Source organism: Manis javanica, chromosome 5 (genome assembly GCF_040802235.1).
Source record: "Manis javanica isolate MJ-LG chromosome 5, MJ_LKY, whole genome shotgun sequence".
Classification (NCBI taxonomy): domain Eukaryota; kingdom Metazoa; phylum Chordata; class Mammalia; order Pholidota; family Manidae; genus Manis; species Manis javanica.
The window spans coordinates 133,545,375-133,563,907 of record NC_133160.1 but is presented as its reverse complement, the minus strand read 5'-3'; the positions used below and the strand labels follow the sequence as shown (position 1 = coordinate 133,563,907).

General features: G+C 38.1%; 1 protein-coding gene across 5 annotated transcripts in view; it reads left to right on the top strand.

The window, feature by feature from the left end:
* The window catches only part of DCUN1D4 (defective in cullin neddylation 1 domain containing 4), a 65,311-nt gene that overhangs the window by 20,088 nt on the left and 26,690 nt on the right, over window positions 1–18,533 (top strand). For 4 of the 5 annotated variants that reach the window (XM_017678871.3, XM_017678873.3, XM_017678874.3 and 1 more), the window contains exons 2-6: window positions 594–664; window positions 841–880; window positions 7,896–8,010; window positions 10,870–10,961; window positions 18,096–18,166. In XM_017678871.3, the coding sequence (XP_017534360.1) occupies window positions 594–664; window positions 841–880; window positions 7,896–8,010; window positions 10,870–10,961; window positions 18,096–18,166 (389 nt within the window). The remainder of the gene's footprint in view (window positions 1–593; window positions 665–840; window positions 881–7,895; window positions 8,011–10,869; window positions 10,962–18,095; window positions 18,167–18,533) is intronic. The other variant, XM_017678872.3, reaches the window with a different exon arrangement.

The following is an 18,533-nucleotide window of genomic DNA, read 5'->3' as shown; positions in this document are numbered from 1 at the left end:
TGGGGCCCCGGCCACTGAGCCACCGAGCTAGAAACTCAGTTCTTGGATTTGTGTGTGCTGGTTTACACACACAAGGAGGGGGAGGGGCTTAGGTTCAGGTTTTGCCCTTTCTATGGCATAAAAGCCAACAAAATAAATATTTTGTAAGAAATGCCAAATGGTTGAGATGATTTTCTGTGATTTTCTTGCTGGGAACTTGATATTGTACTAGTACTTCTGGAGAAGAAAGTAAACATGTTTCATTTGAGATCTGTCTTACATTTGTGTGACTTGTTTAACTAACTAACATTATTGATATTTTTCTCAAGTTCAGGTTAATTGCTGGTAGGATTTTACAAGTAAGCTGTATTTGTTTTACCTTACAATTCAAAAGAAAATTTCATGAACTTTAACACTTGGTTGGTAATTTATTGTCAGACTTTATTTCTAGGAGATAGGTCAGTAGTTTCATGTTGTATTTTACTTAATAAGTGTCAAATTAATGGAGATAGTATTCAGTTGTATGAGAACATTTCTCTGTCTTCCCTTCTGAGCTTTCCTTTTTACAGTGTGGGAAATAAATGACATTGAATTTTCCCCTTTTTCTTTTAAAGACTTTCAGCTGAACTCTCATCTATCAACACTGGCAAATATTCATAAGATCTACCACACCCTTAATAAGCTAGTAAGTCAATCTTTTAAAGACAAACCTACCAACTGTTTAAAGTAGTTCTTTTAAGTGTATCTGATAAAAATTTAGATTGCAGATACTAAGATACCCCGTGTTTATGAAAATACTGAATTTTAAAACTTGCTGTATGGTATGTAATTTCTTCGTAATAATGAACATATTTCTTGCAGAACCTAACAGAAGACGTTGGCCAAGACGATCACCCGACAGGTATCTGTAAATGCTTACACTACTTAATTTTAAGTAAGGTCCTCATATAAAGTTATGAAGGAGAACACTAGCTGAGAATGCTCTGTGTTGTAATATACTCCATTAACAAGTTGTTACTTGGAGGAGGGTATTTTCAGGGTGTATGAAGGAAGGCAGCCATGTTACAGCTCTCTCCCAGTAAGAAATCTGTTCCTGGGCCTTGGTTTATGACAGTACTGCAGTCTCTTGAAAGAGGCTGAGGATTCTCCCTAGTGGTTTCAAGATACTGTATTTTAGTTCATACTAAAAGTTACTATAGTAAAGCAATTTGAAAGTTATTTCATAAATGTGTGCTAAATTGAGATGAAAAACAATTTAGTAAGTAGATAAGTGAGTGTGTGTGTACTGTATAGATCTTGGGGATTTATGAATGGGAAAATTGAAACTTGATTATTGCGGTTCTCAAACTTTAGCTTGTATTATAATCACCCAGGGAGGGCTTGTTAAAACAGATTGCTAGGCTCCTCCCCCAGGGTTTCTGATGCTAAGATTTGAGGTTTGCATTTCTAATAAACTCCCTTATGGTGTTGATGCAGCTGCTCTGGAGACCACACTTTCAGAATCACTTCTCTAAACTATTGATAATCATAAAATACAGAAACTTGCACTTCATCTATAGTTACTAAAACTTGCAGCAAAAATTATTAAAGTATGTATTACTTTTTTTGAAAATTACCACAGTAATATATGAATACATGCTTGTTGGGAGATTTTTGAATAGTACAAAAGTAAATGAAGTAAAAAGTGACAGTCCTCCTTCATGTTTCCTAGTCTGGCCTTCCCGCAGCACGCCATTTAATCTTTGTTCCCTCACACATATTTAGGCATGCCTATATTTTTATAGTATGGTTTTTTATTTAGCATCTATGAGATAATACTATACTGTACATACACGTAGGTACATACTATACCGCATCTTTCTTTTTTCATTTAATGGTGTATCTTGGAGGTTGTTGGTGTTTAGAACTCTCCCCATTCTTTTCTCCAAATTGGTTCAGAATCAATTGAAAATTAGGAACAAGATGGAGGTTGAAGTGACAATTGTGATGGAAAACACAGCTTAAATGTGTAGCCAGAATATAGAGGCTTTTCAGTGTTCCACCTGAATTAGATAGTCTTCCACCCAGTCCCTGCCACAACTAGGTAAGCACAGGCTGACACCGGCGCTGTGCCCCAGCCTCCCCTTAGGATAGCCGAGGGTCTGAGCTGCTGACATCTATAAAGCACTTACATATTCTAATTAAATGTCTACACAATTTTCTAGTTCATGGATATGTCATAATATATTGTCCAGCCTCCTACTGACATACATTTAGGTGTGATTAAATTTTAGCTAGTACCAGTAATGTTGAAATAAAATTTTCAGGGCCAATTTTAATAAGAAAGCAAGCTAATTATTCTCCTATTTTGGACCAATGTCTTGGTGGGCTTTAGGATTTTTTAGCTTAAGAGTTAGTGTAGTTTTGATTTTTAAAACTGAATTTTGTGTTTGTAAAGCCTTTAGGTTGTCTCTCCCTTAGCTGAGGCTCTAAGTTCTGAATATTGTACCTTATGCAGTTAACTTTGAACTTGAGATTTAAATGAATATTATTACTATAGTAATTTCACATCTAAACATTTAATCCTGCATGTGGCAGTTTAATAACCTTAAGCTGTAATTAAGGAAAACAAAAGTGGAAAGTGTATTTGGCCTTGTGCCTCCTCTTTTACCCGTGGGGACAGTGGGTCTGTCTGACGCTGGGTGTGTAACAGGCTGGGGCAGGGCCCGCTGCCTGAAAGGTGCCAGTGAGTGCCAGCTGCGTTAATGTTCTCAGAACAGTCCAGTCCATTCCATTAGCATTGCCTGTTTGGTTGTGGCATGACTTGGGATTATCAGACTTGACAGATTATACTTTAAAAATTAACATAAAATCTGTAACATTTGGAAATCTGAGAAAGTTAATCACTATAGTGCTTCTTGGAATCTTTGACCCAACAGTAGTGGGAGCTGTGTCTGTTAACAAACTGTGTACAGAAAGGCCAAACCTGAGTGCAGAAGAGGCCAGCATCTTCCTGTTCTGGGTCCTCTAATAGTTGTTTTGGTGCCTCAGTCTTCCTTTCACACACACAGAAAGAGAGAGATTGTTAATATTGGAGAAGTAGACCAAAATAGAGAATACATGGAGTGAGTATTAAAAAAACCAAACAGAGAGGATAAAAACAACTGAGTGGAGAAGAAGATTATAGATGTTGTCAGTCAGTGTTATTTAGAGAAAGGAAAGGAAACTGTTATGGTCTTAAACATAGTAGGATGCATTTAGACACTAACAGTTTCGCTCAGGAAAGCAAGTAGTTCAATGATCTGTTCAAGAAAATGAAATGAAATACTAGGTACTGGTAAGATGTCTTAAAATGCAATCTATATATCAACTTAAATTACTGTGTCTTTGTGACATTGCTCAGTGAAAAGTGAGGTGAAACAGCTATATAAAAAGTTGAAGTGGCAGATGAACCATGTAAAATGTTACTAAGTTAAAACAAGGTTATAGTACAACAAAGTCAGTAAAATGAAAAATTAGTGAGATTCTTTTGTATTGGAACATGCATTTAAACTAAGTTCAGAAAAGTCAGAAATTCTCTATAGCTCTCCTGTTTGGGGATGATTAGAAACTGGGCACACAATCTAATGTGTCCTACTGGAAGTGAATCCTGAACAGGACTTCTTTTTCTTGAGTCCCACAAGGAAAAAGATTATAAAACAAACAGTGAAGCACATACTTACATACCACTCATTAAGAATAACATGCTTAGTTATCATCAAAACAACAATATGGAGAGACACTAAAAGGCCTGTGGTCTTATCTAGATGAACTCAAGTTAACTCTTTAAAATGGATTTTCTGGGACCAAATATTAGAATGAGTATGTTGGAAAATGATGGCAGTGGTTCTAATTGTTTGATATAGAAAGAATGACTGTATTTATTGACTACCTGAGTTATTTGAAAATACAGTCAGTTAATAGAATATGCCATTTGTTCTCTTTAAACACTGAACCAAAAAGAAATGAACCTGAACTCAAATCATAACCTTTGGAACAGACACTTCTCCAAAGAAGAAATTCAAATGGCCAACAGGCACATGAAAAGATGCTCCACATCGCTAGTCATCAGAGAAATGCAAATTAAGACCACAATGAGATATCACCTCACACCAGTTAGGATGGCCAACATAGAAAAGACTAGGAACAACAAATGCTGGTGAGGATGCAGAGAAAGGGGAACCCTCCTACACTGCTGGTGGGAATGTAAACTAGTTCAGCCATTGTGGAAAGCAATATGGAGGTTCCTCAAAAAACTCAAAATAGAAATACCATTTGACCCGGGAATTCCACTCCTAGGAATTTATCCAAAGAAAACAACTTCTCAGATTCAAAAAGACATATGCACCCCTATGTTTATTGCGGCACTATTTACACTAGCCAAGAAATGGAAGCAACCTAAGTGTCCATCAGTAGATGAATGGATAAAGAAGAGGTGGTACATATACACAATGGAATACTATTCAGCCATAAGAAAGAAACAAATCCTACCATTTGCAACAACATGGGTGGAGCTAGAGGGTATTATGCTCAGTGAAATAAGTCAGGCAGAGAAAGACAAATACCAAATGATTTCCCTCATTTGTGGAGTATAACAATGAAGCAAAACTGAAGGAACAAAATAGCAGCAGACTCACAAGACTCCAAGATGGGACTAGTGGTTACCAAAGAGGAGGTGGGGGAGAGGGTTGGTAGGGAGGGAGGGAGAAGGGGATTGTGGGGTATCATGATTGGTGCACATGGTGTGTCGGGGGTCATGGGGAAGACGGTGTAGCTCAGAGAAGAGAAACAGGAACTCTGTGGCATCTTAGTACACTGATGGACAGTGACTGCAATGGGGCATGGGGGGGCACCCAATAATAATGGTGAGTGTAATAACTACATTGTTTTTCTTCTAAAACCTTTGTAAGAGTGTATATCAATGATACCTTTAAAAAAAATTCTGACCACAAAAAAAAATCATAACTTTTGGGTAAAAAATAAAACAATTTTTATTGCCTTCCTAAGGATCATATAAACACCCCAGCATCAAGAAAGAGCTTGTAATGATGGGATTATTGGGAGGGTTGATTTCAAATTCAACTGTTCATCAAATGTAGAAGTGTGTAGATTGAACACCATAGTATCAAGCAAGATAATGTTAAGGAGCATGGATTACAGTGTGGGATTACTGGTTGAGATTATTTTCCTCCTTTGCCTCCTCCTTTATTAGTACCATAAATAGGCTTTTATTTTTCTTTTATATGTACCTGCCAAACAGCTCTAGGGCTAAGGAGATCAGCATTTTCTTCTGGGTTCTGCAAACACTGGTGGAAGGGAGAGGTCACTGCCAAGCCAGATACTTAGAAGCAATCTATGATCAGTACCAAATTAGAAATCTTTTCTTTCCATATATGCATCAAAGGAGGGAGAAGCATGCCTTGAGTGGACAGACTATTACTTCTGAGCAGTGTGGCAGGCTTTCCAGCTAGGCAGGCATACTTTCTCATTCCGCGTGCTCCACTCCAAGGCTTTCATGGACAAGAATGAATCTTTTTCTTGTATTTTGGCAGTCTGCAAAAACTGGGTCCCTCTCCAGCTCCTTGGACTTTTTGTATGCTCCAGTGTTGTTCATAAACCACCGTGTCATGGGAGGAAGAATAGGAATGGGGGTGGGGGAGCAGCACTCCCTCTGGTACTTGCTCTTCCAGCTCTTGCTGTGGTTGTGTGGAGTGCGAGATGGGTAGGCCTTATCTCTTGTGTCTCTGAAGAACCTTCTACTCCCATCCTTGGAAGGACAGTGTCTGTTTGGGCCCCTGAGAAAGGTCTTTTTATCCTTGTTTAAGTCTGCTTTTGTGCTGAAGGAGCGAGTCGGATCATCGATCTCCTGCGAGTCCACTATCTGGACACAAGCTTCTTCGGATTTTAGTCCTGGTTTATAACAGAATAGGTTCTTGGGCTGGCATGTTCCTGAAGCATGGAGCCCTGGTAACCCAGCACAATGGTGGAAGCCTAACCGGGAAGTAGGATATAGGTTCATTGATCCTTGCTTTTACCAGGGTTGTGACTGTTAGTTACTGACAGGTCTCTGTGCCTTCAGAGCATGTTTCTAGAAAGAGCTGTCCACATTCACTGTACTCACTCCCTCACCTCTCACCCTGCCCAGCCTGTTGCAATCCAGCCTCCCCCTCACCAGCCCCTTGCTGCTGAATTTCAGTGCTTAGCCCAGTGTATACCTTCATTCCTTTCCTGAGCTGACCTCTTGCACAGTTGACCACTCCCTGCTTGAAATACTCCCTCCTCCTTTGGCCTCTAGGACATCAAGCTCTACTAGGTTTTCTTCCTGCCCAAGTTTTTACCTTCTTTTCCCAGCTCCTTTAAGATCCACACTCCCCAGGGCTCTGCCCTCAGTCTCTGCTTTTAGGGCCCAGGAGAGGTGGCAGTAATAGTGCCTGAGCTCAGGTTTTGCTTCTGGGATGCTTGGGTTCCATCACTGACTTCACCTTCTGCTTTCCAGCTGTTACTTAATCTCTCTGCATCAACTTTTTCATTTGTAAAAACGGGGATGCTGACAGATGTGCATCACAGGGTTCTGAGGATTCAGTGAGCGCTGAGGCCCAGCCAGAGCACTGTCTGCACATCTCCATTGTGATGCTTTATGTCCCCCACATCTGTTCACATACGGTGCTCGGTGTCCATGCACTTACTGCATGAATGTTTTCCCCTCATAAAACCCCTGAGCGGTACATATCAACAGCCCTCATTCTTCAGAAGATGAGCCAGAATAGTGGTTGACTAAGCTACATAGGTGAAAAGCTGGAACTCATTCACCGAATGTAGATCATTCAAATCCCAGCTCCCCATGTTCTCTTTTGTCCCTGTTATTCACTGAGAGCCCAGGGCTGCTTTCCAAGAGGTCCAGAATCCACCACTTGACACTTCTGAGACCTTGGAAAGTTACTTGAATGGCTGAACCTTAATTTTTCCCATCTGTCAGGTAGAGATAATTACCTCTGTCCTGCCTGTCATTCAGAGTTATTGTGAGAACCAAATGACATGATGTATCTGATAGCACTTGTGCCAAGATGGAATATTTTAATTACCTATAATTTTTGTCATTTAAAAAAATAATGGTTTGAGACAGTCTGAAGCAAGACTGTCTGGGTTTGAATTCCAGTTTTGCCACTTAACCTAACCTGTCTTGGCTTCCATTTTCACATCCGCGTAGGCAATAATGATGGTTCTTTTTCTTAAGCTTGTTATAAAGTTAAGTTACTTAATACATTAAGAGCAGGGCTTAACAATAAGGTCTCAGTAAGCATTCCATGTTGTTATTGTCTATTGTTACTACATTTTAATTTCTTCTACCCCTTGAAAATTATGCTTCTGAAAAACCTTACTAAAAGTAGCAGTAGCAGAAAAACACTGAAAATTAATATGGAAATTTTATTCAAGGTTATGTTAGGCTTTTTGCCCCCAAAAATCCAAATTTAAAAAAAAATCAGATATTCATTGAAGCTTAAGAGTTGGGACTGATATACTTACATGTGTTTTAGATTCAAGGTTGCTAGTTGAACTGCATAGCAGCATAATTCCTTTTCAAAGAGCACTGACACATAAAAAAAAGCAGAAAGCTTGGATGATTTATATTAGTATTTTTGGAGAGTAATTGGAGTTGTGATAACTTCCATTTCTGGTATGGTTTGGGGAGGAAAGTATTTTTGTGGCATTGCAAGGTTTCTTTCTTGACTCTTTCTCAAAGAGGAACTGAAAACTATTTTTTGTCCTTATAGCATTTATAGATAACATCTAAACCTTTTACAACACAAGCCATGTTAGTTTTTCATCTGGTGGTGACATTGTCTGAAAGTGTTGTGATGGGGCCTATTTAATGTGGCGCTCTTGCCTCTGTTTCGTAGGGAGTCTGCGATCTTGCAGTTCTTCAGACTGCTTTAGTAAAGTGATGCCACCAAGGAAAAAGAGAAGACCTGCGTCTGGAGATGACTTATCTGCCAAGAAAAGCAGACATGATAGGTACGTCACAGAGACAGCAGATCAAAGTTGATGACATCTGTGTCGGAGAGGCACATTTCTACCTAATCCAGTGTGGGTCTTCTAAGGGCACACAGATGCCAACTGGAATATGGTTTTGGTTCTGCCAGGCAAACTTTCAAACTGTAATTACTTCATGGTACTTATATTATTTTGGGTTTATAAAGCAAATACAAATTGGGTGATTTAAATTCTTAGAAATTAAAGTTTTATCTTAGTTCATTGACCCACCAAAACTGGTGTAGAGTTTCTTTCTTTCCTTTTAAGGGCTTGCTGTCTGTGCCTGTTGAGGACCCCAGGATTGGTATGTATTTCTTCTTTAAGAGGGTCTCACTCACTAATTACTACCACAGGAATCCCATAATTGCCTTTGCAAGGGACCTGGGCTGCATGGCTGGAGAGCATTGCCTGTACTGAATGCTCTAAGCCTGCCTGCAACATTGGCCAAGTTGAGTTTGAGTCTCAGAAGAATGAGAATTTGTTAGAAACTATGAAAAATAAGACTGTTCAAACCTCTTTTCTTTCAGACAATTTTGGTGACTTAATTTTGGTAACTTAGAAGGTTTGTTAGACTTATTTTAAGCATCTTTGCTGTTTTACCCTGATTTTCACGAGTCCCTTTTTTCTTCTTTACTCCTCCTTGCTTTCTCAGTCTTCCTCTGTTCCAGCTCCGTAGGTCACTTCACTAATGGGCCTGAATGTTCATGTCTATGAATCCAAGGCATTAGATGAGATTTTTTTGTTTCTTGCTGTGTTAGTTAATATACTACAGCTCAGTTGGAGGGATAGAGAGATGAACTCTGAAAATGTGAAAATACTGTCTCTGTTCATATCCCAATGAGTAGAAAATATTACCTGAAAGGAGATAGCAGTGACTTTAGAAGCTGATTGCCAAGCAGTGTTCAGACCAGTGATTTTCAGCTCTATGAAGCCAGGTTACTTGATCCTCCTTTCGTGGTAGTGATGGTTGGTGTCAGGGGATGTGAACTTCTGATAATCACGTAGTGTTCTGTGACTGCATATATCACAGGCTGTGTTTTTCAGCACAGTCGAATAGAATTTAGTATGAGAAAGCCAGCTTAAAAACTCGCAGTTGAGTTGTGGAAGGTACTCTTATTGATAGCACTTCAGTGGACATCTGGGGAATAGGGATCCATAGCATTATCAGAGCTTCATTCCTGGTTTATTTTAGAAAATAACTTTACTTACAAACCATAACATTCATCCATTTTTAAGTGCACAATTCAGTGGTTTTACTAAGTCGTTAGTATTGTGCAGCTGCCACTATAAATCACTTTTAGAACCTCTCCATCACCCCAGTTGGAGTCCTGTTGCCCATTCACAGTCACTCCCTGTTCCCACGTCCAGTCCCCACAACCACAAATCCACTTCCTGTCTCTACAGATTTGTCTTTTTGGACGTTTTGTGGAAACATCAAAATGACCTTTTTGCATCTCTCTTCTTTCACTTAGCATATGTTTTTGAGGTTCATCTGTGTAATAGTGTGTATGAGTATTTTGTTTCTTTTGAAGATTTGCTGAGTGGTATTCGTTGTCCTTTTCAATGTAAAGTATTTTTAAGCAATGCAAACATTATAGCATCATATACAAGTCTCCAGGTTATTGATCAGTTGCAGACTTGGAGCTGAGATAGGAGTGTTCAGATCAGACCCAGGACTGGAGCAAATCTGTTTGAACCCTTGGCCAGTATCTACCTTTGTTTCCAGGTAGTGTGGCTACCTTTTGTAGAAGAAATACAAAACTGGTGGTTTGCAGTTTTAATCTTAATACCTAATAACCATGTGTTTTGTTTCTTTTTTGGTATTAAAACCCAGAATCTCTATTCAGAGGTATATATAGATATTCTGGTAATTGTCTAGATCATGAATAAATAATAAAAAATAATTGTATATGTGTTTTATATCATATACCATGTAAATTAAAATTTGTAGTGTTTTATTCATAAATGTTTATTTATGAATTCATTTATTCCTAAATGTTTCTATATATAACTAGACGATTTCTATATAAGTAAGAGATTTTTTTTAAAAGTATATACTCATAATTTTTGTATCAGAATCACTAAAGATGCTGCCTTCTGTCTCCTCCCCAAGTAGGGACTAGCTTGGCTCTCGGCCCCAGGTCGTCATGAAGTAAGGAAGTCCTGCCAAAGGCCACAGTGCTGCGGGATGAGGCCCCTGTGCTCCCTGGTTCAGCTTTCCAGCTCACGCTGGATGTTTGCACAGCACGAGGCAGTTAGGAGAGAATACAGAAGCCAGGGTTGCTCTCTAGTACTATTTTAGGGTGTTTTCCTGGAGCCTTGGACATAATTTAATGTTTTTATTTGCTTAATGTTCCCTTGAGTTGCCTACTAATGACAGGTCCTCCTTAGAGGACCTCCTTAGACTGTGCTCTGTGCCCACCCTGACTCCCAAGACACAGAAGTCAGGGGAATTCAATGCGGAGACATAAGTGGATTCTAGGGTCATTGATTGAAGAGAATGTCTTAGGCATTTTTTGCTATATTTTACCATCATTCTGTATTTAGTTCTGCCTGGTAAGGTAGAAGGGAATATACCAACTACCTGTTCCATTCAGTACTTACTGATTATTTGTTAATCAGAGAAAAACCTGTATTATTTGTTTACCACTTAATTCTATATTGGGTGTAATTGGATAAAACTTGTAAAAGTGGAAGCTTCCAAATATAGGAAGTAAAATGTTTAAAATATACTTGAAATATTGTTGAATAGATGTCTGGTTTGGGTAAAAGAATAAAAACTATCTGCTACTTAAAAGAAACTCTATATCTTTAACTTAAAATGCCTTTCTCAATTTCTAGCATGTATAGAAAATATGATTCAACTAGAATAAAGACTGAAGAAGAATCCTTTTCAAGTAAGAGATGCTTAGAGTGGTTCTATGAATATGCAGGTAGGTAATCATTTATGTCATCTGAGACTGATCCGTATGGAATAAGGCTTAACTTAGAGGAGATGAAAGAATTTAAAAAATGTGCGCTTTTCAAATTTGGGGTGGGGGGCGGTGTGTGTGTGTGTGTGTGTGTGTCTGTCTGTCTTTGTGTTTTTCTCCCTGTTTGAGGGAGGGAATGTGTGTGTGTGTGTGTCTGTCTTTGTGTTTTTCTCCCTGTTTGAGGGAGGGAATGTGTGTGTGTGTGTGTCTGTCTGTCTTTGTGTTTTTCTCCCTGTTTGAGGGAGGGAATGTAGTTTAAACAAATCACCAAATGATCTATTTATAGCCAGCAGCTAAGCCAAAGAATTCAGAACACTAGAAGAGAACTGAAAAGATGAAATGCTCTTTGGGGAAATACTTTGGATTGCTGGGAAACCTATTTAGAATGCTGGCAATGGGTGATTATTTGGTTTACACATCAAAGTTAAAATAAGTCTTGGTACTGTGAACCTTTATGAAGTACAGTGGAGTATCCTAAGTGTCTCTGTTTTGAAAGATCATTTGGCAGACAATGTTTCTTCTGTCACTTAAAGTGTCTTAAATTCAGTCTGATTTTTGCAACTTACTATAATTGGTAAGATAATGTAATACGTAAATCTAGGGTTGGTTTGTTATTGGAGCTGTGTATGGCATCAAAAGGAAACATTTTCAGACCAGTTTGAGCTGAAGGCTCTTTTATCTTTCCTCTTCACCTTATTTTCAGCTCTCTCATAACTGATCAACTTGATGATTTCATTAACTCTCAAGCCAACGTTTTTGTCATCAGTCTCTGTTCCCAACCAGGTCCTATGTGCCTCCTGTTGACTTATTTAAAAAACAAGAAAACAAGAACAAAAGCTTAAGAGATCATATATGTCATTCCTTAACAGTCATTCCACCCTCACCCCCTGTTTAAAAATCCTGTTATCTGTAGGGTACAAGACAACTGATTCTGCCATCCCTTTGCCTAGAGTGTTTCTCTCCTCCTTTCCTTCTTACAGCTGATGCTGTACATCTTCTCTTTGTATTTCCATGGGACATTTTTCGTAACTGGTTTTGATAGCCTTTTATTGGGTATCAACATGAGGATTCCTCCTGTGGCTTGATCTTGCTTTTGTCCCTTTGCCCACAGAGATTGTTCCAGTTGGGTGACAGGTAACCCAGGCTGGGCCAGTCAGGTAAATTTCCTGGGATTTTCAGACTGAAGCTGGGAGAAGAGCATCTTTATCTTCTGGTGGATGGCTTGAAAGGATGTGATCCTGATTCCTGTAGTTCTTTGGGTTTTTGTGAGCTACCCCAGTATCTTTCTCGTGAGTTCTTCATTACTTGAACTGGTTTGAGCTGGACTTGGTTAGCAGGGTACAACATTCGTGTAAACACATAGTACTATAGTTTATCTGTTTTCATGTTTGTCATGAGAGCATGAATCTTTTGAAGGTATTTTGTCTCACTAGGAAAAGTGGTTGGCATTTACCAGCTGTTCAGTCTATGGGTACTGAATGAATGAAGAGTTTTCTCATGTTTGTATCACTTTGATTTTGAAGATCTTTTGCTTTCTTATTTATTCACATTTATTATTGGTTCACATTTATTATTATGAAAAAATGTTTTATAAGAAGTAATTTTAAACAGAGATAATCCCTCCATAGTAGCACAGATATTTTGATGTATGTGTTTGTCTTTATAAGCAAACATAAATTTTTCCATAAGTATAAGCCATACTTCTGTTTTCTTTAAAAAGAGAGCAGTCTATAATTTTCCTCCTTGTTTGTTTTTCTCTGGCTCAGAAAGGTGAAAAGTAGGATAAAGATTAAGCCACATCCTTTAGGGTCCTTGAAATCCCTGCCAAGGTGGTTCCTTGCAGTTCATCCCTGTAATAAGTTTCTATGATTGTGGCTATCCCTATTTTTACAACCCTTCTTTTCTTTTTTTGCTTCTTTTTCCTGAATCTTATCAGTAGGGAAAACGGCTTGAAACTGGGAATAATTAAAACTATTAATTTTAAGATATTTATTAAAAATGATTAATAATTCAAAAATATTTATTACAAACTATTAATTATAAAATATATAAAAAATTAATTATAAAATAATTTAAAAACTCAACTGGCATCTGCTTTCACTTTTAATATCCCAACCCCATGAATAAAAACTGTAGGTCAGTATTATTCAAGAAAAATTAATCCAAATACACAGGTGCCAACATTGATTTCAGAATTACACTACACAGCTCACATACCTAGGTCATAAAAGTTCTGTAAGCCCTTAACTGTAGGCCCTTCATCTCTATTTTGGACTAGTTCCATAGCAGAATTGTTTTTTGGCTTACCAAAATGAGAGTAGGGACCAGGAGCAGTTTCTCAGTGAGCAGGTGGACTGTCAGCAATGGAAGAGTTGTTAAAAACTAGCAAAGGGGCAGTGTGGCACCATTCACCTCAGCGATGCAGCAGGGTCTCGGGTCATTATGAAAAGGTTAAAAGTATTTAGTTAGGGGCCCCTGCTTAAAATGGCAAAGGGAGTGAGAGGACCATTTTTTTTCTAGATTATTGTCCATGTATCTGCCTTCCAAATGTACCCCCAGTATCTTGGCACCAGCACATTCCATAGCTTATTAATAAAATATTTTTAAACCATCTCCCCCAAAATCTGCTTCTGACCCACTTTGGGTTGGCCAATGGCATTTTGTTAGAATTAAGATCACTCAGTTCTACAGGTGGACTGATAAACTTAGTGTAAATACAATCATAATCCCAAGGAGCAACGATTATGACTAGATCTGAATGTGTGCTTGGGAAGGGTAATGATAAGAAAGGAATAAGTTGTTTTAGATAGCAAGATTAAGGGTAGCTTTTAAATAATGTTGATTGGCAAGGATATAATACTACTTTAGGCAGAGGCATACCATTGCAAATCATACTGTTAAAAACTTGGCTCTTTTAAAGCATACAGATGCGTGTGTATACAAGCAGTATGACAGTGGTATTGCATAATATGTGGAGAGAAGAAAAGCAGCCTGGTTAACCTAACAGTACCACTGGATAGTACACTTCAGCTAATAAACCTTCTTTGAGGAGTTGCTCTGTGCCAAGCTCTGGGTCACAGTCCACAGAAGCACTGTGCTCAGAGCTCATTTAATAGTATGACAAACAGACAAATAAATTGAAAAACATCATCTCTGTAATGAACATTGACAAAGAGAGGAGACAGTAGCCAGGTTGGAGGGTGCGAGAGTGGGAGAGTAGACACCCAGGCCCTGTGCACAGACATGGGGAGACAGGCAGCTTGCTAGGCTCAAGAATAAAGTGCAGTGAAAAAACTTCTTTAAATCAAGAAGAATGGAAACCAAAGACAGAGGAATTTGAAAAGAATTATAAAGTAATATTTTTCCTACCTCTGTGCAATCACCTCCCAATGAGTCATATCAGTAGATACCAAAAAGGCATCTGTTCCTAAAAACAAAAACTTTTAGCAAAAGAAAAAAGACGGATATTTCCTTACGAAAATAATTATTCTTTAATCTCACAGCCTAAGTGCTTTACAGTAGTGAAATGGTGAAAAGAACTGAAGGATACCACATACAGTGGAGTAATGAGTAATGTAAAATGTATCAGCTAGCAAGTACAGAGCAGACATATAGGTGCTCTCACAGGAAGATTATCAGACATATTTAGTGAAAAAGTGTAGAATTTATAGGTATAGCGTGAATCCATGTGTGTAGATAAATTTAAAACTGCATTTCATGTATATTTATTTGCTTATACATAAATACCATACCAAAAAGGTCAGAGAGAATATATACCTAACTGGTAAGGAAAGGGAGAAAGGAGGCTAACTCTTTATACACTAATTTACTCTGACTTTGTCTATTTGAGTTTTTTACCATGTGAATGATTTCATTTTTGTAATACATGCAAGAGTGAACGCATGTGGGTCTTTGTACTCTCAAACCCAAAGCTAGCAACATACCAAATGATAAAATGCCAAATGTATTTCCATATGAGTTATGAATGAGATAAGGATGCCTTCTCTGACTATTACTTGCCATTGTTTTGGAAGTTACTAACCAGTGCTGTTAGACAAAAGAAAGATATGGGTGGGACATAAATATTTGAAAGGAGAAGGTAGAAATGGTCATTTGTTGGAGATGAAATGGTTAAATTATTATGTACCTGGAAAGCCAAAGAGAATTATCTGGACAAACTTAAAAATAACAAATAAATATGAATATATTCCATGCATGTAGATTCTATAAATGACTTATTTTGGAAAGGGTATTTAAGGAACTGTTTAATAAATGGTTGTAGCTGGGGAATAGGGAGGGGTTAGAAAGGAAAGTTGCTTTCTAAATATTTTTATTTTTCACTTTTAAGTGAAATTTTATATCATGTTTCTATGTTGATATAGTAAAAAATAGTTAAATTAAAAATCAAACTTTTTTTTGTAATGTGTGTAATTGTCTAATCACTGGGTTGTATACCTGAAACTAAAATAATGTACCTCAACTATTCTTAAGCTTAAAAAATTTTAATGTTTATTTGAATAATAACTTTATATTATTGTATGAATATTTAATATTAAATTAAAAACTTAATATTTTAACTTTCATTTGAAAGCATAACTTCTCTCCTAACAAGAAATTTAGGAATACATAGAAAAACATGTAAAATAAAAGAAAAAAGAAAATCCCAGAGAAAGGTAACAATCTGAATTTGTGAAACAAAACATTTTGTAACAACATAGCACATTTGTGATGAAAGGAAAATAGCAGCATGCAGAAAAAGGTTTTGCTCAGGCCAGGTTATGAGGAAGGGCCTGAGTTGGGACTTAAGAGGGAACCAAGAATTTGAAGCAGAAAAGTGACTAAGACTTTCCAACAAGTAGTCCAGGTAACGTTGGTGTTCATCCTTTGTTGAGAGCAACCACCTTATACATTGATTGTGGCTTATTATTACTTTGTATTGAAATTACTCATATGCTGTATCTCCTTTCCTGGAGGGCAGGCACTATGTTTTATTAATCTTCAGAATCTACCACAGTGCATAGCTCTAGGATGTGTCCAGTAAATGTTAACTGAATGAAACAGACAAATTAAGATGGTGGATTCTGCTGGACTTCGTAACTTACTAAATCTAGAGGCACTGGAAAGATTGTAGAGTGATTCTTATATTCTGGTGTTTTTATTCATTCATTCATCCAATAAAGTTTATGGAATAACTGCTTCATGCCAGGTGGTAGGGTGAGGCGATAAAAAGGGGAAAAAAAAGAGATAGTTCTTACTCTGGAGGAACTCAGAGGGAAGGGTAAATGAGCCAGGACTCTGGGCAGATGTGCTGAGAGAACCATCTAGCATTGTGTTGGGGTCACAGCCTGCCCAACCTGCCTCTGAATGTGGGGTAGGAGGTTGGGAGGACTGCCTGCCTGGTTTCAGTGTTAAAGACTGAACAAGTTAGCCATGAAAGAGGGTTGAGGGGAGAGAAAGATGGACTGAGGCCACAAACAGTGCATGGTGTTGGGTGTGTGTCAGGATGTGTGCAGAGCAAACCACAGGTAAGGGTTTCAGGTCTCAGTTTTTATTCATTCAGCAATATTTATTGATTCTTAATTTTTAAGAAACTTGATTTAAAGGTAGAAAAATACGAGATTAAAGATAAAGGAGGTACTAGATCATAGGGAACCTTGTTTGATATGCCAAAGACTTTGGCTTTTAGGAAGCAGGGAGCCATTGAAGGATTTTAAGGCAGCATGGGGTTTGTGTTTGAGGTGGCTATGTGCAGGATTGGTCAGAGGATACAAGGCCCTTGGATTAGGGAGATGCTGAGGAGACTGCTCTGGTCATCCAAGTGAGAGAATAAAGCCCAAGCAGGTCAGCACAGGTGCAATTAAGAAATATTTGGAAGGATTAACTGGCAGTCCACTTGATAATTGATTGGGGGATGGGGAGTGCATAGGAGAAGGGAGGGATCCAGGATGACTTCCAGGTTTGTATTTCTGGTGGAGCAGAATATAGGAAGAAAAGCAGGGTTGGCACAGAGAGATGATCAGTTCAGTGAGATGGTGGTTGAAAATGTGAAATGCAGGAGGGGTAAGTTTGGGCCATAAAAATGAGTTTACTTGTGGAAGTTAAACAGGAGGTGAGGTAGCCAGATGATGTGGTAGATAGGCCAAAAGTGAGGGGAAATGGTCAGTTAGAAGGAGATTGGGGTAATACCTGAAACCTGGAGCAAGGTTGAAATTTCTAGGGAGAGTGTCTAAGGATGGAATTCTGCACACCAAATTTAACAAGTTGGGAGAAGCAAAGGAACACATCTAGAAGCCAAAAGAGGAAAGAGAGGTAGGAGGGAAACCAGGTAAGAGAGTACTTCCAGAAGTCATGGGAGGAGACAAGTTTTGTGATGAAAGAATTGCTTCAAGTTTTCTCATATCACAGGGGTCAAATAAAACACAGATCCACGGTGTCTATTAGATTTGGCAGTTAGGGTATTGGTGTCCTGAGCAAGGAGAGTTTCCATGGAGAGGTAGGAGCAGAAACCAAATTACAGTGGTTAAAGAATGAATGGGAAGTAAAGTAGAGATGGAACATGTGGACAGCACTTTCAGGAAGAAACAGAGCTAAACCTAGAGTGGTAAGAAAGGCTTTACTGCTTTCCCCAAACCAAAAAGACTATTTTATTTTTTTTCTGTGTAGGTGAAACTGTGTGATTTCCCAATTAATTTTATAAAGGATATATGATTCTTTGCTATGTTCCCAAAAATTATGTATTAAATCATTACCAAAAAAAGAACAGAGCCTTATTGCTACTTTAAAGAGCAGTAATTGAACTCGGTGACCTTATTTTTAGACATAAATTGTATGTACCATATATCCATAGTTGAAGGATATGGTGATAAATTGACTTAAATGATTGTGCAGAGGAGAATCCCTTAAAGATACGACTGAAATTCCAGAATATTTTTCTATTTATACTTGATTTCTTTCTTCAGAAAAGAGGTATGGCCCTTAAGTGTTGCTCAATTTTAGTTTACTTTAACAATAACTGTTTTGATGCTATATTACCCCTACAGTAGTAATAGTGCACATGGTTAGATTTAAGTTATGTAGGATTGCATTTCATTGCAGGTACTGATGATGTTGTGGGTCCTGAAGGCATGGAGAAATTTTGTGAAGACATTGGTGTTGAGCCAGAAAATGTAAGTGGAACTAAGTTAGGTGAATCAGTTGATTATTTTTCTTAAATCGTTTGGCCTTGACAAAGCAACAATAAAGAAGTAGTGGTATGTTAGTTTTCATGAGGCAGTCTGAGAGATAAGTTCCAATTTTAATTTTATTTGTAAGCAGAATTTCTGTTGCAATTGGTATGGCATAACTACAGTCTGTCATTTTCTTCTCTTGTTTAACTTCCTGTTTCTGAAAGGTACAGCAATAAAGGAATAAGATGCTTAAAAATTGGTATGGGCATGTGTACCTACAATGACAGCAATTGGGGCACCAAGTGACTGTGTATTCTATACCTTTGGTTCCCTTCCATAGTCGTTCCAGCCTAATGCAGAGTTTGTT